This window comes from Adiantum capillus-veneris, chromosome 1 (genome assembly GCF_014529385.1).
Source record: "Adiantum capillus-veneris isolate H3 chromosome 1, ASM1452938v2, whole genome shotgun sequence".
Taxonomy (NCBI): domain Eukaryota; kingdom Viridiplantae; phylum Streptophyta; class Polypodiopsida; order Polypodiales; family Pteridaceae; genus Adiantum; species Adiantum capillus-veneris.
Genome location: NC_140931.1, coordinates 89755434 through 89779052, shown reverse-complemented (window position 1 = coordinate 89779052; position 23619 = coordinate 89755434). Strand labels below are relative to the sequence as shown.

The 23619-nt window shown below is 39.9% G+C and overlaps 1 protein-coding gene across 1 annotated transcript; it reads right to left on the bottom strand.

Annotated features, from left to right (window-relative positions):
* Positions 1-12369: 12369 nt before the first annotated feature.
* LOC147465164 (uncharacterized) lies at positions 12370-13662 on the bottom strand. Its single transcript, XM_086511196.1, has 5 exons — positions 13452-13662; positions 13169-13305; positions 13038-13079; positions 12860-12878; positions 12370-12449 (listed from the first exon to the last, which is right to left on the bottom strand). Exons 1-5 carry the CDS (start codon positions 13660-13662, stop codon positions 12370-12372), a joined length of 489 nt encoding a protein of 162 aa, XP_086367322.1.
* Positions 13663-23619: the final 9957 nt, after the last annotated feature.

The window sequence follows — 23619 nt, the reverse complement described above, 5'->3', positions numbered from 1 at the left end:
TTCACAGTCTCCCCACCCACATTGTGTTTGTGTCTCCTTCTCTCTCTCTCACTCTCTGTCTATGGTGCTCCCCGATCCCCTTCAGGTATGCAGATTTGTGCATTTCATGGTTGCAGTATATGGTTTTACTATTGTTTGCAGGGCCTTCCACGCCATCCGTTTGTAGCAGTGCTATCAGAGCAACCAAAAACATTCTTGGTAGTGTTGGAAACACAGCAACAATGACATTCCTAATCAATCAAAGTCCACAGCTAAGTCTGCATTACTTATTAATGATGCTTGATTTGATTTTTTATTTTTATTTTTTATAGTTCATAGAATTGTTATGTAATTCAATTACAATAAGATTAAACATTTTAAGAGTTTAATCAAGATAAATTAGCATATAATGAAGAACATGATTATAGAAGGAGGAAGGAGAATCAAAAAAAAAAATCTCACTTTTTCATCCACCCACTGTAGTAAACAACTTCAAATTACTAGCATAGATATAGAACATTATAATAGATGATTTTTATCTAGAGAGTTTAGCTAGAGAAGAGAAGCTTTAAAGAGATTATTAGAAGTGGATGGAGAAGTGGAATTGTTGAATAGGGAGAGGCACAAGATGATTTTTTTTCCTTCTAACTCTTGCTGTAGGCACCATCTCCAAGAGATTAATTACCCTTTTTGACAAGGGTGATTCCTGGTTTTATTACAAGGGAAACAGAGGAGCAGTCACAATTGTCTATGCCTCTTTTGTTGTCTCTTTGCCTGGGATGCCCCTACATTGTGAATCCATGTGACCACTCATGGAACGGTTTTTTCTCAGAACCTAACCATTAGTGGGTCGCCTCTTGTTTGTGGAGCTGCAGATCACGAAATCCACACAAGAGGCTCTAAATCTCTCTTTTCTCTCTAGAAACCGACTGCTTGACTCTCTCCCCCTCTCACTACAAGGACCGTTCAGAAACCCTTCTCTCTCTTTCTCAACTAATGACGGAGCTGTATGCCTTACCATGCAAACCACCACCCCCAGCTCGCATGTGACTTCTGGGAGTCCTCGTCATCTATCTCCATCTTTATCTTTCTCACTCAATCGAATTCACTAACCATCTCATTTTCTCTCTCTTTCGTCAAGCATGCAACTGCCCTTGAACTCTCTCTCATCTCCCTCTGTCTAGCCGCCATTCAACAAGGACTCATCTCTCTCTTTCGATCAGTTCTCCGCGCACTTTTTCTCTACCCCATGTTAGGCGTATGCAGGTCCGCTTGCACCCACAATCTTACTAGCTTACGATGACTGCCGTCACCACCTCATTAGCCCCACCTTTTCACCCCCCTCTCGTATGCTACCATGCAAGGTAGACCTTGACTAGCACAGGGTGGCAAAAATTGTAGTACACACCAGTCTCTCCCTCGCCAAACCTCAATCCCTCCCTTTCTCAGCTAACGACGCCTACCCAACCAACAATCAGCTCTTTCACTCTCTCCCCCCTGAATTCGATTAATCAAGGTTACCATAGAGATAGCAGGTTGCTTAGTTATTTTGTGCTTTGGCACTCCCGTCAACAGAATTTACTATGTGGGTTTGAATTGTTGAATTCGGGCTGAGCTTTGAAGTGATGGTTGCATTAATTGTAATGAATGCAGTTTGTTACACACACAGACGTCCTTGAAGTCTTGAAATGGAAAGTGGCGGCCACGTTTACATATTCCCTCTCCAACTAGCGAAGCAGGATTCGAGTTGCAATCATACTTGCCACCTTTTCTGCCTACAACCTTTTCTTCCCAGTTTGGCCGGATCGGGTGTGAGATGAACTCTGCTGCTGGAAATGTGTTTGTGTGTGTGTATTTGCGTTCATCTCTCTCTTCATCATCAGCTCATGATTTTGCACTCATTTTTCTTCTCCCTTTGTTGATGCTACATACGTATATTATGTACTCGTGATACTCCCTCTCATCACTCTCATCTATTTTACATGTGAGGAATTCAGTCCTTCCATTTTTTTTGACCTCTTGATCTGCTTCCATTATTTCTTCTGCTAATGTGCTCCTCTATATCCATAATTCTTTCTCTCTCTCTCTCTCTCTCTCTCTCTCTCTCTCTCTCTCTCTCTCTCTCTCTCTCTCTCTCTCTCTCTCTCTCTCTCTCTCTCTCTCTCTCTCTCTCTCTCTCTCTCTCTCTCTCTCTCTCTCTCTCTCTCTCTCTCTCTCTCTCTCTCTCTCTCTCTCGGTTTTTGTGCTTGCATACAATCCTCCTACTGCGTTGGTTATGGCTATAGAATATTTGGAGGCAGAAAGCAAGGGTGATGATAAGCAAGATTGAAATAGGTAGAGCCGGATGCTAACAAGAATGAGAAGAGAGCAAAGCCCAGCAGCCATTGTATTGAGTTTCTTCAAACTTTTCACATATGCAACTGCCAACGTCTATGTGCTGATGACATTGGGGAGATTGGGAGCATTTGGACAAGGCCTCACCTTCCTGGTGTTCTTCTTTTTTTTGGCAAGCTAGTTAATAGTTTTATTTCTACCTGAGCTACTCTCTAGAAAAACTGCAGAAGCAGTAGGCAAATATCTGTTAGATTTGGTCTACCTCAAATATCTGCTAGGTTTGGTCTCCACTGGCAAAGGCAGCTTATTAGATGCATATTGGCCAAAGAAAAACTATCAAGATCGATCAAACTCAAGTATTTTGAGGCCATTCTCAGTCAAGAGGAGGGTTTCCTTGACGTGAATGCTCGCTCTGGCATGCTAGTCAATAGCATTGCCAAGGAAAAAATGTTGGTGTAAGAGGCTATAAGTGAAAAGGGCCCTCTGTCCTCTTGGCTATAAATGACAACAGAAAGAGTTGTATCTAGGTTTCCCCACTTGAGGGTGCACGGTTGTAATTTCAAATTTCATGTCTCTTGTTCTTACACGACTTGAGCTCAACACCCGTTATCACCATCCTCGGGCGGATTCCAATTAAGGTTCCTATGATGTCATTTTTGTTTTGAAAGTATATCTTGTATATATATTGTAACTTTCCCACACTCTCTTTCTCTATCTCTCTCTTGCGTGCTTGAGTAATGGACTCACACTCATTGTATCTCCTCAAGCTCATAACCAACACTAAGATTTGTAGCTAGCAACAGCCGTTGTGGGTCACTAGCACGGCTCAAGTTGTTAGGAGCGATTGAACGTCTCTACGAGCTTCTACTCTTGAGAATCAAGTATTGTCAAGGGTTAAATCACCTCCTTCAATCTCACAATTACTCAACAAAGATATATGTTTGATAAGGATCACACCTCCTCTACTTCAAAGACATTGGCCAAGCTCCCTACTCCTCGGCACATTGTCTTTTCTTTAAACACTGAGGAGAGTGCATTGCCATGGGTCCTACCATTTTAGTCCAAGTATGTAGCACTCAAATCTGGCAAACATAGGTCTAAAGTTATATTGACAACACCTAATATTGTAACTGTGATAATAATATTTTGCTCTTACATTTATGACATGCTTGATGAGGTCGGTATCTCACTAGAGCCTACCACTACGGAGATAAAAAGTCTAGCTGTCGAAATGACTATACCAATACGAATAGTTTGTCCCATTTTGGCAGGGTTAACCTTCTCTATTTTCAACTCCAACTTTACATAAATTTTATCGTTAACAGCTTTTAAAATGTTAGTGGAAAATGTTAATGCATCTAGTGTACTATTATGCTTTGTCTTTGAGAAATACTTTTGTAGATAAAACCAACTACAATGCTATCTTATCAAAGAACCTCGAGATGTTTTCACATCTCTATACCCGAGCACCTTCGCAACAAGCAACAATGCCATCAGACACTTCTATGCTAAGTCACACTACTATTCTTTTTACATATTTTAATTGACATGTATTGATTAATCTTAAGTAGGATGGCACGTCCTTTTATTTCATGCTCAATTATTTACACAAACTTAACACATTTTGGAAATGTTTACTATACTTTGGTGCGAGATTGATAGCTGCATCTCTCTCCTACTTGTCCCTCTCTCCCCACGTACACACCGGTATATATATTTTCAAAAGAAGTACATCGTCAAGGTATGTACATCTAGTACCTCCCTGTTTTTTTTGTTTTTTTTTTCTTTCATGTTATCTTTTGAGCTACTAATTCAGACACCTCTCAGATTATGTCTTGAGCTTTGAACTAAATGGAGTTTTTATTGAGAACATTTGTTATTAAGCGATCTAGATACTCACAAGAGCTGAGCTACTTTGCATTAATCAACAACAGTTTGTAAGTACTTTGATATACTCCAAAGTGGTATCTAGCACATAGTAAATTTTTTTCTCCTTTATGTCTTGTCTAGTCCATTGGTCACAAGCACACAGATTCGCCACACTCATCCTGGTGTAGATTTGCCGATTTAGGCAACACTAATTGTCTCTGTAGATCCTCCAATTTAAGCAGCACACCGATAAAATATAGATTCATTATTTTAAACAAATCTAAATGCAGATTTGCCAATTTAGGCATCATTAATGCAGATTTGTCGATTTAGGCAGCACGTCTTATTGGTGTAGATTCGCCGATTTAGGCAACACCAATCACAAAATCATGCTGCAGTGGCTGGCCACCACTGTAACTGGTATGATTTTGTTACACGGGTATACAAAATGAAGGATATTTGGATTTGGCTTTGAAATGGATATATGATGCTTTTCTATCGCGACAGTATTTATGAAATTGGATTTGTGATTGATGAGAATTAATTATAATGATGAGTGTGACCAATGATATCGTGATTCATCAGGGTATGACATATACTACTTATTCTAGTGGTATGGGACACTAAAATAGGTAGTGTGGATGACGGCAAGCATAAGCAATGTTCTTTCGTCAAATGAATTTTTTTATTTTTTTTACTATGTCATAGTTTCGATACATTTATAATCAATGTTTTTAACAAGTATTGTTTGCAGATTTTTATGTTTGCAACTAAGGACAGTTGCTTTCCAATGGAGAGGTATGTAATGGAATTGATATTTTATTATCTAGTGCAGGTGGCAGGTGGAAAAGACTAAGGATTATGCAAAAGGATATCATCGTTATAGACATTTCATTATTTAAATGCTCTTTATGAGCTAAGGCCATTTAAGTCCAGCCGACCAATGTGTATACATTTTTTGAGCATTGAAGAATCTATAAATGAAATACGTGCAAGAGGAAAATGCTCACTCTTGCACGGGGGGAGATTGCACCCAGTGTCCGTGTACTTCTTCTTTCCTTTGCTCTCTTCTCTCTCGCCATGCCGGCGTAGCACTCCGCTCTAGGAGGTGCGCAAGCGTGTGCTCTCTCCCTCTCTCTTTGTTCGTGTACAACGTTGTTTATGTGCTAAGGGATTTGCCAAGTATGCAGATTTGTGCATTTCATGGTTGCAGTTCATGGTTTTATTATTGTTTGTAGGGCTTTCCACACCATCCGTTTGTAGCACAAAAGACTATAGCTCGCATGATTTTGGAGTTGGAACCATCAGTTGAAATTGACTCTGAAGATGAATAATCTGAGTTAAATCTTGGTGCAAATGTGGGGATCTGGACAAACCATTCAAGACCCAGCGGTACCTTAGATGACAATCTATCCTGGAGAGGAGAAGACACAAGTAGCGATTCATCTAGTGACTCTTCACTGGAGGAAGGTCGTAATAAAAAATTAGACAATAGGAGTAAAAGATATAAGAGGCAACGATATCAAGCAAATGTGCGTGCTAGGATAAATGAAAAGAAATCTACCGCATAATGGCTTGATTATGTGGGGGCATGTGATGCTCATTGGAAGTTGGTAAATAATTGGGGTGAATTCCTTCCAAATGTCATGTGGTGCAGTCCACAACCCATTGACATCGCACGGCTAGAAGCTACAAAGAAGACAAAGTTGAGCCGTACTATAAGGAGACGACAAAATCGAGAGCTAGCTCAACAACAAAAGGAAGCGAAAAATAAATCATAGTCCATAGAACAACATGACCCCACAAATTTACATCCTGCACCTCATCATTTCAAATCCTACACCACAGAGGAGCGTAAGGTTGTGTATACAAAGGCCCAGAGAACACCTATTGATGGAAGTAATGGAGTCTATGATGGTCCAATGATAGTTAAGGAGATAGAGTTAGCAGACCTAGGTGAGGAGTCCAAACTTGTTTTCATTGCCCAAGATCTGACAAAGACTGAGGAATATGTACTTAAGGAGCTTCTCAAGGAATTCAAGGATATATTCGCTTGGACATATCATGAAATGAAAGGTGTTCCACCTTCCTTGGTGCAACACACAATTCCCATGAATAGCATGGCTAAACCAATCTAGTAACCCTACCCAATGAATCCTAAGTATGCAAAGATATTTCAAGAAGAGATTGAAAAGCTTGTCAAATGCAGATTCATATACCCTATTGAGCACTTAGAATGGGTGTCTCCAATAATTATTGTGCCAAAAAAGAACGGGAAACTCAGAGTGTGTATGGATCTCAAGAAGGTCAATGCTGCCACTAGAAGAGACCATTACCCCTTGCCATATTCTGAACATGTGCTTCAAAGAGTTGCAAGAAAGGAAGCTTATAGCTTATCAGATGGGTACTCTGGCTACAATAAAATCACAATTGCACTAGAGGACCAAGCTAAAATTTCTTTTATAATCAAATTTGGAGTGTTCTCATTTAGTGTTATGGCTTTTAACTTAACCAATGCCCCTGCTACCTTCCAAAGATTGATAAACATTGCTTTTAGAGAATATTTGAGGGAGTTTTGCAAAGCTTTCTTAGATGACCTTTGTGTTTATTCTTCATGGAAAGAACATCTATCATGATTACAAAAAGTGTTTAAAAGGTATAGATTGTATCGCATCTCATTAAATCCTTTCAAATGCCAATTTTGGATTAAACATGAAGTTATTTTAGGGCTTATAATGTCCAAAAATGGGGTTTCCACAAATGAGAGCAAAATTAAATCCATTTCCAAATTGTCACCACCTACAATCTATAATGGAGGTCAAAGGTTCATGGGCCATGTTGGTTATTACCAGCGGTTTATTTTAAACTTTGCCAAGATAGCTTGCCCATTGTAGAAGCTTCTTATTGAGTGTAACCATGCTTATGAGTTATTAAAAAAGTCCTTGACAAGTGCTCCCATCCTACGAATGCTCGATTGGAATGTAATTTCCCATGTGCATATTGATGCATCAAACTTTGCTATTGGGTGTGTTCTAGCTCAACCAGGAGAACATGAATTGGACTAACCCATTGGCTTTGCAAGTCGTCAATTAAATGACGCTGAGAGAAACTACACCACTATAGAGCGGGATGTTTTAGCTATGATTTATGCAGTAAAGATATTTCACTATTACCTTCTTGTCAACAAGTTTGTTTTCTATGTGAATCATCAAGAGTTGTTGTATCTAGTGAATAAACCTTGTTCCACGGGAAGAATTACACCATGGTTGTTAATTCTTCTTGAGTTCGATTTTACTGTTGTGGTGAGACCGATAAAAGACATGTCATGGCTAATCATTTGTCTCGCATACCCAATGGTGAAGCCTCTACTAGAATCAATGATGAATTGCTCGATACCTTCCTATTCCTAGTCGAGACCATGTCTGAATGGAGTGAGAAGATTGTGAACTTCTTAGTTAATGGTTTTCCACCCAAAGAGCTTCGTAAGGATATAGCTCAAAAACTATTAAAGGGATGTGAACCTTATTCTCTAATTGCAGGAACTCTCTACAATCTAGGGAAGGACGATATTCTTAGACGTTGTGCTCGTGAGGATGAGTATTTATACATACTGCAAGAAGCCCACATAGGTATAGGCGGTGGACATTTTTGAGGGGAACTAACTGCTACAAAGGTGTTGCAATCAGGCTATTGGTGGCCTACCTTATTCAAGAATGCATCACTTTTTGTAAAAGGGTGTGATAAGTGCTAACATTACAAGATCACACAACAAAAGAATAAGATGTCCTTACATCCTATTAAAGTGACTCAAGCATTTGAAAAATGGGGTTTAGATTTTGTAGACCCAATGAGTCCAGCAACTTGTAACACTCAATCTTAATATATTATTGTTGCCACTGACTATGTGACAAAGAAGACAAAAGCCAAGGTGACATGCAAGGGTAATGTAAGGTCAACTGCTAAGTTTTGAGAACATTATTACACAATTTGGTTGTCCCCTTGAGATTGTGAGTGAAAATGGTACTTATTTTATAATGGAGTGATAAAGAAACTCCCGAAAAACTTCATGATAGCCCACCATAAGTCTACACCCTATTATCCACAAGCAAATGGCCAAGTTGAGAGGACTAACAAGACTTTAATTTCTATCTTGACCAAAATAGTGGAAGCTCATTGCACAGATAGGGATTTGAAGCTGACATCAGCTCTATAGGCTTATCGTGTTGCTTACAAAGTGGCTATTAATTGTACACCATTCAAAATGGTATATGGCCAAGAAGCAGTTATGCCATGGGAGTTTGTAATTCCTAATCTGCGGGTAGCTTCACAAGAAGGTTGGGATAGTAACCCTTTAGTTGAGCGTTTATATATCCTTGAGAGATTAGATGGAGAAAGACAATTGGCTGTGCAAAATGCACTTGCGGAGAAAGATAGGAGAAAGAAATGGTTCGACCATCATTTAAAGAACAAGGATATCAAGGTTGGGGATAAAGCCCTTATGTATGGAGTGTGTAACGAGAAGAAAAAGATGAAATATGCAAAAAAAGGACCATATAGAGTATGCAAAATCACCCCACAAGGTACCATTTGTGTGGAAACTCTTGATGGGATCGAAACCATTGGATCCTCAATGGGAGTAAATTTAAAAGATATAATGATCCTTTAAGCCAAGAGGAGCTACGTGCCATCCATCAAAAAAAGGTAGCCAAGGCACAAGAAAAATTGAAAAAGATACAAGCTCAAGCTGAGGCTAAGGAGCGACAGCAATGTATTAGACCCAACGAGAGGCCAACCTTGGAATTACACATGCATTTCAAGTTGAAACAGAGGATGACTGGTTGGATGCTGACACACCTCTACAATATCTTATTGAGTTAAATAGAACTTATGGAAAAGTACTATATAACTCCTTATTGGACACATGTGCTCTTCATGTAGTTCTTCTATAGAAACACAAACTTCTTCACCACTTTCACCTACCACAAAAACTGTACAAAAAAACAAGGAAAGAATAGCACCTCCCATTTTAAATTCATCACCTAAAACAACGTTTCAAGTAAAATCATGAGAGAGTACCTTACCACCCTTGCAACTAGATGAAACTCTTAGGGTGGTGAAAGACTATTGGTCAAAGTCTTCACCCGTTACAACTTGGAACAATTGGTTTCAAGAGGTGACGACATCGTTCCAAAAGATATAATCTACCCAAGGAAGGGGGGAGTGTTTGCTGACATCCATCATTCACTTGCTCCCCTCTTAACCTTCCTCCCTGACCTCTCAATCTCCCAATCTTAGGGAATGTATATATATAGCTCTATACTCAAGAAAACAAAAATAAAAAAGTAAAAGAGCAAGAGCCACCAAACAAAAAGCTTGAAACTTACAAATTCTAGTATATGACCCAAAAATCATAATAACACATTAGGCACAAGGACACGACCTTTTGACACGACCCTTATAATATTTGCACACTAATCAAAATCTATCTGTGTGTACAGATATGGCTAGTATGCTAGAGTCGTTTATTCCTACCTTGGGTGAGAGGTACCCTCTTTACTTTTCACAAGTGTTTCACATAGTCTACCCGGTGCTTGCCTATGAATGGGATACACTAGCATGCGAGAAAAATTTTGAGGAACTAGAATGGATGATACGTCTCTTGACAAGATTACCCTTTTGAGCAAAATGACTATACACGCCTAGTGACATTCTTAGTGAACATATGTGCATCTAATGATGAGGAAGATTTACATGATCACATGGATGACACATATGGTCTCATTGATGATGACTTTATTTTTCTTGACGATGATGAGGATAGGGGTTTAGACTTAGGACTACCCACCTATCTATACAATATCTTGTTCCCTTGACCCTCTAGAGGAATGCAAATAATTAGGTCAGGGTTCTTTATGTTGTTTTGATTGTGTTCAATAAAGGTTGGTGTCTCTTCCCACTGATGTGCCTCCTAGAGGTATTCCTTGTGTTTTTTAGTGTGTACAAGAATGCATTGCAGTAGTTAGGACTTTGAACTTCATGCAATCTTTGTTTAGTTCACTCTTCAAATCGAGTGCGATCATCAACACGGACAGTTGTTTCTTGTCCATTATCATTGCCTCTTGCCTTTTTTTTAGCATCCATGTTTGTCTGCTTTAATTGTGATTGGTAGCACAATATTCAGCACATTTGCTTAGTATTAAACATTTGATTCAATATAATTTTATGTCATAGTCCCTTGTTTAGGTTTATGAATCAAGAAGTCAGCTCTCGGACATGAAATACTTTGCTCTCGTGATTAAACAACTTAATTGACCAGAGAGAATTGAGAAGCTTGCCCATGGTATTAATAGTTGACCTCTAGTGCCTCTCGAACCGTTAATTAGCCACCCTCGACTTGTTTATTTTTATACCTTTATAAGTTTTTATGTGTTTGATTGTATTACAGCTTAATGTTTACTGCTGGAAAAAATGTTTAATATTCTATTACCAATCAATGAGTCTTATCATGTGGCGAGCGAGATTTTTTGAGCGAAGGAAAATCCGAGCAAATGAATAAAGAAACCAAATGGGCTTTGATAAGAAAGATGAATGAAGATCCTACTTTAATAATAGTAGGATCTTGAATCCCTAAGTAATCGAGCAATATGATTGTTCAAAATTAGACTCTAGATTTTTGTGCACAGTTGATACTTGATGTCGAGCAATGAGAAACCCAAGCTAGTAGCAAAGCTATTACAAACCATGCAATGATCCACAACTACATTCAACACCATAATTTTTATTTTAACTTTAAATTTTACGGAGCAATCTAATGCAAGTCAACAATGCTCATACATCTACAAAGTTTATAAAACTGTACTAAGAGAGAATTGCCATATCTTATACAAAAAAAAGAGAGATTTCTTTAGATTTGTAAGATAACAAGTGGAATATTTAGTGGAATATAGAGAACAGCATGTCGTGTCTCTGCACTCTAATGACAACAAGAAATGCTATGGTTCTATCTCGTGACTATGAAGAGTCACACTCGTCATCAATAAAGACATTGCGTCTCTGACACTTCTTGTGGGTGTCAAAATCGTATCGTATATCAGCAGCCATGGTTTTTGCAATCCCCTCAGCATAAACTGGCAACACACTTCCATACAAAAAGAAAAAGATAAGTCTCACAATCCACATGCAAGCAATAAAAAATCTTTATCCTAAAAGCACAAGAAATCTCAAATTGTTGTTTGAATCATTATCCATAATTTTCAAATACTAAACAATGATACAAAAAAGTGACAAAATAGCATAAAAGTATGATGGAAACATAAAATAGGTGGGGGAAATGAAGTGTAAGGTGGATTCTCACTAATCATCAAAGGGGTTGACACGCAAAGGCGTGTCACCCACATCATCAACATCAAGAGAGGTGAAGGCTCCCTCTCTACTTCGCTTTTTAGGGCGAAATAATGGTTGCACATAATCTGAAATCAAAGTGTCATCAATGTCGACTGTTGCACACACCCGCACTGTGCCTAAGCATGCTGCCAATACGGGCGTTGTACCACATCCCAACTCCAAACAAAGACCTCCACGCCTACAAAGAAGCTCCACAAAACATGCAATAAAAGAGTGACTTCGTTGCAAGCCACCACGCCATGGCTCTCCTGATGATGATCTGGCTAGAGAAGACTCTGGAAGATGGTGCATCATGTAAGAATCCAAAGGCTGTATGCCAAGCTGATTGAATAGTGGGGTGCTCTCAACCACAAAGCAAGGTGGTTGCATGCCAACCCTATGCACCATAAGTAAGAGAGAACAATGACACTACACCACCACATAGACAATTAGAGGGCAATCACAATAATACTAACACACCAAAATGAGAAACAAACAAGTTAATATGTAGAAGAGCATTACCTCAATCCGACCACCAAAGCTATTACCATAACCATAAGCTCCATGATGGAGGACCACAATGCGACGATGAATAGCCATCTCTGATGCATGACAAAATCTCTCAACCCAGCCAATGGTATCTCCTGCAAGAGGTTTCAAAGGTCACAATAGAAAACACACAACAAAAATCGACAAGTATTGTATAAAATTATGAATGAAGCAAAAACCTGCCATAGAGACCATGATGCATGGAAGGGGAGTACATGCATCCTTCCCCAGTAGATAGTTGTGCCCATTGCTTAGCTAAGAATGGAATCCCTGGTAGAAAGCCTTTTCCAACCAAGAATAATAGAAATCTAAAACAAAATAACAAAATAACATCACTACACACTTCGTAATTATGAAAAGCTTGAAATAAAAGTATGATGAGCTTGACCTGTAGGCTAGCCACTGAGATGCCATGTGTACCGTGTCCACTTTCTTCATAGCTTGCTTGTCAACATCTTTTGTCTTAGCTTCAAGAGAGGTCTCCAAAAAATAAAGATAGGGTCGTGCTTCAAACTTGAGCTCCTCAAAGTAAGAGGCAAGAGAGCAATCATGAGGCAACAAAATACCACCAGCAATGTTGCTCAAGTCCTCCACAATCTTTGTGGCCCTATCAAAAATCCTTTGTAGAAGGCCCTCTCTACGGATCCAACTACATAACAAGGAAGATGAGAAAAAACTAAAATAATCACAAAAACTAGAAACTCTACATCAAAGATTCTTGAAAGTCAAAAGAAACTTTACTCACATGTGATACACATGATCTCCTTTCTTTAAACCATAAGAGGATCTAGTAATCTATCTGCCTTAAGCCAGGAAACCCATAACAATTTGCTCAAGACAGGAGCATCATGCATAGCAATCAAGTTGAGTTTCTCAAGCGTAGCCCAACTATCAGGACCCCATTTGAGTGCAAGAACTCGAACCATCCAATCTGGTCCAAGATTCGGATCAACAATATTTAGCAACTGCAGTTTTTGAGGAACGAATAGAAAACCAAGTTTAAACGGCTATTACACTATGTGCAAAACACCCAAAACAAAAATAATTCAACCACCTCCCCAACGTCCTCTCCATATTTGAGTGCTAAATCATTCAATATTTTCTCCTCCTCTTTTATTAGTTCTTCATTTGTCATTGTGTGCCTAGCTTGCTCTATTCTTTGGCTCAATTCCTTGGACATTTGAACACATACTTAAAAATAAATAATTTGCAAAAAACAAGCGCATACTCTTTGGCTCAATTACTCAGATATTTTATCCTTCAATACACAATTTAATATATGTAATTTTCACAAAAAGCAAATACAAGATCGTTCCAAAAAAGCAAGCCAAAGACACTCACATCGTATAAGAGCTTTCCCAAGTATCGACGAGTAAGTGGATACCAAGGCTCCACACCCTTCGAGTATTTCTTACGGACTGCAGCAATCAACTTTTGAATTTTTTCTGGTAGCCCTGTTACATAGGCTTCATGATCTGCTGCACAAATGTGGGAGCAGTTGACAAGCTCATCCCTAAGATGCGTGACTACAAGGGCATGTGTATTCATGCTATTCCAAGGTCATATACAATATATACAAAGTCAGAAACACAACATAGAAATTTTCTACTAAAATATATAGAAAGTCATGAAGCTTACAAATTCATTCTTTGCAAGCTACTAAGCAGAGCTATCTCTGGCACTCGAGTAGGATCAATAACTGTACAAAGCACACTACAATGTTTCTCTCGATCAACGGATAATCTCTCTTTAATAGCAGCCATCCAAGCGACCGTTCTATGATTACCCTCCCAAACATAGAACATTTTATTAAAGAGAACTTGAAGATTTGGTCTTTTAGAAAGCTCAATTTCAAACTCTTTATGTATATCAACCCATATTGGGTCCCATGAAGAAAGAAGGTCCTCTGCAAAAAAGATAATCATAGGCAGAAAAGCACACTCAACTACTATTTATGAGAAAAACAAAAAACAACATAGAAACAGAGAGTAGGAAAGACCAAAGCAGAGAAATGAAATACCTGTCACATAAGCTTCCTCCTTCTTGCAATTCCAAACTGAAACAATAAAAACTCCTTTTTCTTGCATGTAGCCCTCCTTTGCAAAAGCAGCTTTCAATCCACTACGTAATCTCGTAAGCCTCTCGCCCTTGCATAAGGGATCAATCGACATCAAGGAATTGGTGGACAGTCAAAACAACTGAACATGCAAGTACATTGAAGAATATCTTGTCCTCTATGCATGTAAAGTTTGTTCTCTTTTCCTGTCTCAGTCTCTACTGCTACTTCATCTCTTACGACATAAGGCACTATTTGAAAACATGCCTCTTGTGGGGCAAGAGATTCATCAACTTCATTTATGGAGCCAAGGCCCAAGTCCTGACTTTGCATCTCCTCCTCCTGTGTCTCTAAACCATCTGTCATATCTGTGATAGAGACTGCACTTATTTGATCACTGCTCTCTAAGATACTAGAAGCTTGAGTTGAAGAAAGCTGCCTCCCTCTGCGACCTCGTCCATGAATTGAAGGACTTGCAAAACAAAACCAAAAACAATTTAATTACTTCACTAAAATTCCCTCTAGGCGTCCATGCCGACGCGGATGCCTAGAGGCAATTCACTAAGCATCCATGTCGGCTTGGATTGCTAGAGGGGAGCTAACAATTTTAAAAAAAGCATGATCAATTATAAAAATTAATCTTGAGAAATTCACTCTAGACATCCATGCTGGTGTGGATAGCTTGAGGGAGCTTACTTAGCTTAATAAAACATGATTAAATTCAATGCAAAAATGAATCACTACCCCTAAACCAATGTCGCAAGAAACTCCTTCTAACCATCCACGCCGGCTAGATGGCTTCAGATAGTTTTAAGAGAAGCTATGCAGCTCTGAAGATTCTCAGAGAGATCTTATAAACAGGTAGATTTTCACATTCAAAACTCCTTCTAGCCATCCAGTACGCTGGCGTGGATGGCTACAGGTAGTTTAGGCTTAGAATCATAATGATAAGGAAGCTACACAGAAGTCCTGGCAGAGCCTTGGCAACTTATCCCAACACAAGCACTTGGGTTTGAGTTTCCGCCATGATTCTCCGATACACTGGCTAGAAGGTCTCTCTCTCTCTCTCTCTCTCTCTCTCTCTCTCTCTCTCTCTCTCTCTCTCTCTCTCTCTCTCTCTCTCTCTCTCTCTCTCTCTCTCTCTCTCTCTCTCTCTCTCTCTCTCTCTCTCTCTCTCTCTCTCTCTGCGGGGGGTGCACTACCCCTCCAACATCTCTCTTGGGCTTTACAGAGAGCGTTACAGTTACAGAAAGGCTCAAATTCCAATTGAAGCGTTACAGTTACAGAAGGCTTGTCATTTTAATTGAAACATAAGCCTTACAAACATAGCCTTAAAACATTGAAAAAAAAACTACCTGTAGCCATCCACGCCGGCGTGGATGGCTACAGGTAGTTTACAAATCTACCTGGCAGGAGGTTTTCGGGCCGAGGTAGACTCCCTTCTCCCTTCTCCGAGCTTGATTCGAGTTGTGAAGGCGGCTGAACGTTGAGGGCTTGAGAGATTAACTCATTATATATGCAGCAAGCCGGTATGCAAGAAAGAGTTAATGGGTGCACTCAATTGGCGCAGGCAAGAAAGCCTCAGGTGGGCGCAAGCAAGGAGCGTGGTGGCGAGCAGGTGGAGCTGCAGAGTCGCAGTCTTGACAAGAAATGTGAGGCGAGAGGCGTGAAAGGCAAGAGGCGTGAAGGAAGGCGTGAAAGGCTCAAAAAACGCAACAGAGAGAGATGACAGATAGCGCTGAGAGATATGACAGATAGCGCTGCAGATGCGTTAAATTTAAACCTGTGAATTGCTTCAAAAAACTACAGTAGGGGCCTACAGGGCCCCTTTCATATTATGATCGTTCTCTCTCTCTCTCTCTCTCTTTCTCTCTCTCTCAGGAGGTAATAGTTATAGTGCATGGAGTTGCCCGCGTATAGCTAATGATCATAGTTAATGATAGTGTGGAGTTGCCCGCGTATCAGTGCTCGAAAAAAACTTTTTTCCAAAAACTTGGCAAACCTACATATGTGAAACAACGGAGGTAATTTGACAAAATTTGAAGGTTTTTACACCAAAATACACTAATTTTTTCAAAATTTTATAGGTTTTTTCACCTTCAAATATAAAATTTAAAGGTAAATTTCAAAATTTGTAGGTGGGATTACACTATATCTAGGTTTTTTTCGAGCTCAAGATTAAAGAATATGAAACCATGACTTCGTTTTTAATTTCTTAGCATGTAATTTGTCACAAATTACCATGCAAAAAGGGTAATTATGACTAAAAATAAAAAAGCAATTACTCGTATTGATAGACAGTTAGTCTTCTTATGAAAAGCTACAATTTTTTTTGCCTTTCAAGAAATTTAATCTCACAACAAGTGGTACTTTGGGAATTTTGAAAAACTTGAAGGGCATTTTAGGAATTTGTGACAAAATATTAGGGCTTTTTTGGGAATTTTTGAAATTTGAGTGTCTTAGAATTTAATAAACCAAAAACACTCAGTAGTGTGTAAACAATCTTGACTTCGGCATGGGATATTGTGCATGGGACATTTAATTGGGTAGGTGAAGTTCGGTTGTCATTAATATGCTCGATTGACTGAAAATCGTAAAACTCAAAGAACTAAAAGCAAGGTCGTTTTTTAGTGTTTTAAGAATTAAAAGCAGGTTCGTTTTTTTAGTGTTTTTAAAACTAAAATAGGTTCTTTTTTAGTGTTTTAACACTAAAAGCAGACTCATTTTTTGAGCACTTTATATTTCATGTTTTGACTATATTATATAGTGAATATTATTTCTAATATATATTTTATAAAACAATAATTGTTGTTCGTGGGAACACAAACATGCAATATTCCTGGCGGCTTGTGCTTATGAATAGAATTTTAAGGATATCAATCTATTCTATTTACACCCGATGTATCAATCACAACCATGCCACTGCTCTTTGATATTCTTACCTTCTGCTAAACACACTATTAACCCATGGGGAGATGCATTACAGTTTTTGGTCCAGGGCGTGGACAGAAGCTAGTGCTTATGTTTGATACCAGAATTTATTCTTTGACAGTTGCTTCTTTGCAAGAACATTTTGAGCTTCGTGATGCTAATTTCTATCTTCATCCACTAACATTATCTGGACCGCAAGTCAAGGTGGAAGCTACTATATCATCAGATGGTGAGCAAACTTTTATGCTTGATCATGAACAACACCAGTTCTACAAGGTGGATATGTGAAGTGAGGATCAGATTGATGCTGGCATTGGCAGAGTTTCTCAAGACATGAAAGACAAGAAAGTACCTCTCTCTAAGATCAATGCGAGTGTTATTGACATGATTAAGTGCATGCCATTGCAAAGCAATTTATATATTGCCCTCCATCAAGCCAAGAAAGTGGTCTGTACTGATGAGCTACCAGCTCATTATGATGGGTATATTGCTTTTGAATTTCCGCCATCTGGTAATTCTTCAGGTATGAGTGGTATGGAGCAAAGACATGATAGTCACATGTGGACAGAGTATGTCACTTGTAGCAGTGATAGTTTTAATGGCATTGTCATATTTAGTAGATGCTCTGGGCATTTGCGCTGCATCAACATTGATTGTCCATTTTATTTGCGCTCAAATATGTTCAATGAGTCTCAATGGCGAGGTTGGCTTGTTAAATCCAGTCCTAAAGGATTGATCTCTTCTCAATATGGCACACTGGTATGCACTCATTGTGAACAAATTCCTGAATGTGTATCTACATGTCCTGCAGTAATTTACTATTGTTTGCCTAGAGATAAGCATAATTGTACTAGGTGTGCTTTGCATCTTGGAGAACATAATCATCCATGTGCAGAAGGGGGGAGTCGGATGGTTGAAAGTCACATAGATGAAATGTTGCTTGATCAAGCAAGTCGGGACCCTTTGGTGACTGCGAAACAATTGGAGCGGGCCACCACTTATGATCTTATCATGGAAAAGCTTATTGGAGCATGTTCAACTGCAAGTGCTATGATTGAAGATTTGGAATTTGTTGAATTTCTTGAAAGTATGACTCCTCTGTCAAATAAAAAGAGAGTCGAACGAAGTCTGGAGTGTGCAAAAAGATCAAAGAATATCACTTCAAAAGGTCTTGAGGCAGTGCTTGACTTGAAAAGCAAGCGCAGATATCCTTTTATCCATAGTATCCTTTTCCCAGGCCAATTGGGTGATATAGTACAACCTCATGTATTTAAAATGTCAATTAAGGGACCGGGCAATGGAGTTGATTTGGTGAATCGCATGCATCCTGGAGGTAATTTGGAGCAAATGTGGGTGCACTTTGATCATGTTCACTATGTTCAAGGATGGCCGACTATGTCAGCGCATGGCTACGACCCTTATGTAAGAGAGCTACTCACCATTGCAACTGCTGAGTTTAGCGTGGAAAATAAATATGCTTAGATTGAATTTTGGAAGATGCTGAACAATGTGGTTAAGCAACAGGGTTTTGATAAGCCAGAGTTTAGGGGATTTATGGCAGATGAAGCAGTGCCAATCGGATTGCTATGCGTACTGTTTATTTTGGGGGAGCAAAGAAGTCTACTCCAGACAAAGAGAGATCATGTTTGTTTCATTGGGAGCAAAGTATGGTTCGACATACTGTCAAGTGCATCCGTCCATCATTTCAAGAGGAGCACAAGATTTTGTGTCGCAAGTGGAGAACTGCACCTACAGAGAATGCGGCTGACCATTGTAAGGGAGACCTTAGAAGATTTTGGAAAACAGGAATGGCCATTGAAGGGGAGATTTCTTCATTGGAGACATGGTTGGCTTGATGGGATGTACGAGTGCCTCATTGGGGGGAAAGATTTGTATCACAAGATGCTGCAGGTATAACACAAACTTGTCTGAGTCAAAACATGCTAGTATGCGTGCCTCGGTTGGTTACAAGGATCACATAAGTTTGTATGAGGCAGCATGTGCAGATATGGCTTTAGCTGTGCTTCAAAGTGTGAAATATAATGCCTATTTGAAAGGTGTTGGGAGCTCCACCGGTCCCGGCATTAAAGATTTGGAAGATCGCTTCATGAACCGACCTTCATCTGCTTCCGCGGGGTAGCTAGAAAGAAACTAGTTGACCTCACACATTCTTCAATGCATGAAATGGGTGTCAATAGTCCAGAAATTAATAGAAATATACTCCAAGAGAAGAGTATTAGAAAAAAGAGGCCAATTTTTGCTAATGCAAATATTGTCTTGGAGGAGGATAGCCACAGGCCAGAGTATGTTACAATGACAACTTCAATTAGTGGGCTTCAACACACAAAAAAAGCTTCAAATCATGTCCCATATCCCGAAGTAAATGTAGCAAAGTCGGTTTGGGCAATAAGGAGAACAGAACCTGGGCGAAAGATGACTTGTTTTGGTGTAGTGTCAAAAGATGGAGATCGATGTGGGCGGTTCATTAATGCCTGTTCAACGGATGCCAAAATAGGGGTGCCAGCTCCTTGTTTTTGGGGTCACAGGAAATATCCTCCATTTGGTTCACAATTGGGAGGCCTTGTGGAAGGGTTCATTTGGTTTTGTAATTCCAATAACATGCACACCTGGAAGGTTCACAACATAGTCGAAGGGCCACCAAGTCCAGCTCCCGGTGTTTGGGTGGTCGTAGAGGGCACAAATTTGCAACCTCAAGAGGTAACGCAACTGCAAGCCAATGGTTTTGTTTTGCAAGCAGGAGTTACATCAGCATCAAGACTGCATGAAACAGTTCCATTGAACCAAAGAGTTGCTAGCAGCATCCGTCCCAAATTTAGAGATGGAAAGATTGTGAAATGGAGATCACGATTAACAAAGGAGTTTCATGGCAAGATTGAAGTAGGTAGAACCATGGCAGCAGAGTTGGTGCGAGAGGTCATTGTGGTTTGCAATGAAACACATGTTTTCTATGTTAATACTGTGGGGTCAAGTGCAAAGGGAGTGATATACTCTGTGACAATGTCAGATTTTCTTGCGAGGATTTTCAAAACCGGGAAAGCAAGCACCTTGTGTATATGCCATGTAAGCACATTTACTTCATATTTCTGCAAGTACTTGGCCTTCACCCTCATGCTCATGAGTTCATGCATCAGGCGACTTTAACGAAATTGGAGTTAGTCCAAGCACTTGGAGGTTCACGGGTGTTGATGCAGCCTTAAAGGATTGTGGATCTTGCTATGGTTTTATAGCAGTAGTTTTTTCGATGATATGTGCTTATGGCTATTAACTTTTGCCCCAAATATTCTAGTGCGGCAGTATTTTTTTTGTTGCACACTCCATTTTGATATGTAGATGCAATACACCTTTTTGGTTAATTTCAATGTTGATGGAAGATTTTTGGCATGTGTTAGAGATAGAACAATTTAAAATTATTTTTATAGGTTAAGAAACTAGGTAGGGATTACCTCTAACCAACAAAAATCCAAGATATTGTGGTGTGTTGTCGACTTTGCGTACACGACCAAACCAAGTATGCCTCTCTCTCATCCGGCACCTCCTTATATTACCATCAAGCAATTACAACCATAACATGTCTGACCACACTAGGTGGCCGGATTCTACCTACACAACCACACACCACAATATATACAACTAATATATTGCACAAGGATATAAAAAAACATTGTAAGTTTTGCAAAGTTTATGGTTTGCGTAATTTTGTATTACAAGGATATAAAAAAAATTATGGTTTGCGTAATTTTGTATTGCAACTAATATATTGCACAAGGATATCAAAAAAATTTGTATTGCAAAGATATCAAAAAAAAGTTTATGGTTTGCGTAATTTTGTATTGCAACTAATATATTGCACAAGGATATCAAAAAAAATTGTTAGTTTTGCTCGGTTTATGATTTGCTCGCTTTTATTGGCTCGGATTTTGGGATTCCTCCCAATCAATTTGTGTGCCTATTCACTGCATATTCTTTTTTATTATAAATGTTCTATGAGAATGCAATCACTGTGCCATTTTTGGTTGATTTTGCAGTGTTTGTAGAAAGCTAAAGACATTGAATATCAGATGCTCTTCTACCTCGAAGAACGGGCTTCACGTCACTAGCTTTCGAGGATGGAATCTTCATGTGGAAGGGGGGACTGTTAACCACTTACGGACACCCTATCACCTTTGACGGACGCCTTATCACTTTATTTGAGTCATGGACCGGGCTTGTCGGTCCCATAGGTGCGTAGCGATGGCCGATGAGAAGCGTACCACTTATCTCATTTTTACATTATTTTGGCTATGATCGACCACTGTAGGCGCCCATGTGTGAATGGGTCAGATTCATATAAAAGGTCCATTTTGACCTAAAATCCTCATTCTTGAGGTGCATGCTAAAGAAGTGCTCTTGCTCTACCTCTATTTTCTTCTCCGTTGTGTGCTCACGAGTGTGTGTATGTGTGTGTGCGCGCTTGAGAGAGAGAGAGAGAGCATTGCGGCGGGAAGGTGGTTGAGCGCAGCGGTGGCGACTCCCTCTTCTTTGCGGCATGGGATCCTTTGCGAGACGGCAAGCATTGAGCGGTGAGTGACACACCATTGCCCCTTTGAGCTTACTAGGATAGTCTAGTTGTGTGCTTGCAACCAGTCGTGGCTCACACACAGTGTTCGGTAAGTCCCCATGTAAGGACATGGGTCCTATGGGCAAGGCCACCGGCACGGCTGAACAGTGTGTACACTAGGGGGAGGCTATAAGATAGCACGGTTCGGTGGAGACTAGCACACGCATTACCACCGCCCTTAAATTGGTATCCGAGCAATTTTTGAGAGGAGGCTAAAAGCGGCTTGCATATGTGTGCGATGCCCTGCTTCTCTCCCACGTTCCGCAAACAGCGACGTCTCCGTTGTGCATCAAAAAGAAGACATGCACAATTTTTTGTGCGAGCAACGCGTGGATAGACAGTGAAAGCCAACTGCGGCTGCCCCATCTACGCCCTCCACAATGCACACTAAGACGGGCAACCAAGGAAAACTCGACCGGCAACTCGACGGCACCAAGGCTTCTGTTGGCGTCATTGGCCACGCACATAGGAAGGCCCGCTTAACCCTTGCATGAAGGAGGGTTGAACCTACCCCATGAGGGTAAGAGGCCAACACTTTACCATCAAGCTATTGGCCCTTGTTGTGTATACAAGGAAAGATAGTCTACTTGTGTTGAAAGGAAAACTAGAAGGAAAGGGAAAGCTTCAAACTTCAAGGAAGTAGCTTTACCCTTCCTTTTCACTTCGTGGAGGAAGGCAAGTTTTCCTCCAAAAATTGTTTTTTCCTCAAGGAGGTAGCTTCAAAGTGAAGAAAATCCTTCACAAAAACGACGAGTTTTTGTGAAGAATCATCAAAGGTGTTCTTACAAGGAATGACAAGTGAAGCGCTCAAATAGGCGAGGTTCGCATGCAATACAAATCGCATACAAAACACAAAGACTTCATTTTCTCAAGGTACAAGTTGTCGTTTCTTTTTCTCTCTTTGCATTAGTGTGTGTTTACTATGGCCAGTGAGGATATCCCACCTACACACACGTTTGATTTTGAGCACGCATATCAAAATCAAGGCACCACGAGTGCTGCTGACACTAATATGCATGATGATGATGATGATCTAGGAGATCATGGGCTTGTAGATATGGCTTCTTTCAAGACTTTGGAACATTGCCAAAGCGTACTTGAAAGAAACCTCTCTGCACTCAATGCAAATGTTACCAATCTTACAAAGTTACTTGTGAAATCTATGAATTCATAGACAACTCAAGGAGCCACAAGTGGCACGGTTCAAGGGAACCAAGCTCGCACCACTCAAGGAGTCCAAGAGACAAGTGTTGCAGAAGATGCAAAAGGTAGCAATGCATTACTTAAGAATATCACCATTCCTGAGTTTCACGGGGAAGAGCGTGATCGCAACAAGGATGCGGTCAATACGTTCTTACACAAATGGACTGATATTCATAGATTGAGACACACCCCGTATATAAAGACGGCTGTGGAAACAAGTCTATCTCTTAAAGGCAAGGCCTATAAGTGGTGGATGACATTTCCAATAGATGCTTCTCCATCTTGGGCTGTGTTTCAAGCTTCTTTCTCCAAAGAGTTTTTGGACTCCAATGAAGAAGATTAGAATTGGTTAACATGGGATGCATGCCGCATGTCCTGCCTCTCTCTCACACAGTACCTTTTAAAGTATCGGGAAATCATATTAAAACTAGAAGGTCTAGATGAATTCCAAAAGATACGGGGTTTTAATAGGGATCTTGACAAAGAATATCGTCTTCATGTCAAGACCCAACATCCAAAAACTTTGGAAGAAGTCATTAAGTCATGCACAAAGATATGATGATGACCAAGAGAGGAAAGGAAATGTTCCCTACTCTAAGAATACTTTTGCTAAGAGCCAATGGCGAGGTAGATCTCCCACACGTTCCAAGAGGAATAAGAGACAATCTACCTCTCCACACCCACAAGAGGCTAAGAA

Bases quoted from the DNA above. Each gene is read 5' to 3' on its own strand.
- LOC147465164 (XM_086511196.1), bottom strand. From the start codon at position 13,662: ATGAATACACATGCCCTTGTAGTCACGCATCTTAGGGATGAGCTTGTC. The intron at 13,306-13,451 runs GTGTCTTTGGCT...TTTATTTTTAAG, and splicing joins AAAGCTCTTATACGATGTGA to TATGTGTTCAAATGTCCAAG. The intron at 13,080-13,168 runs GTGGTTGAATTA...CAAAAACTGCAG, and splicing joins ATGGAGAGGACGTTGGGGAG to TTGCTAAATATTGTTGATCC.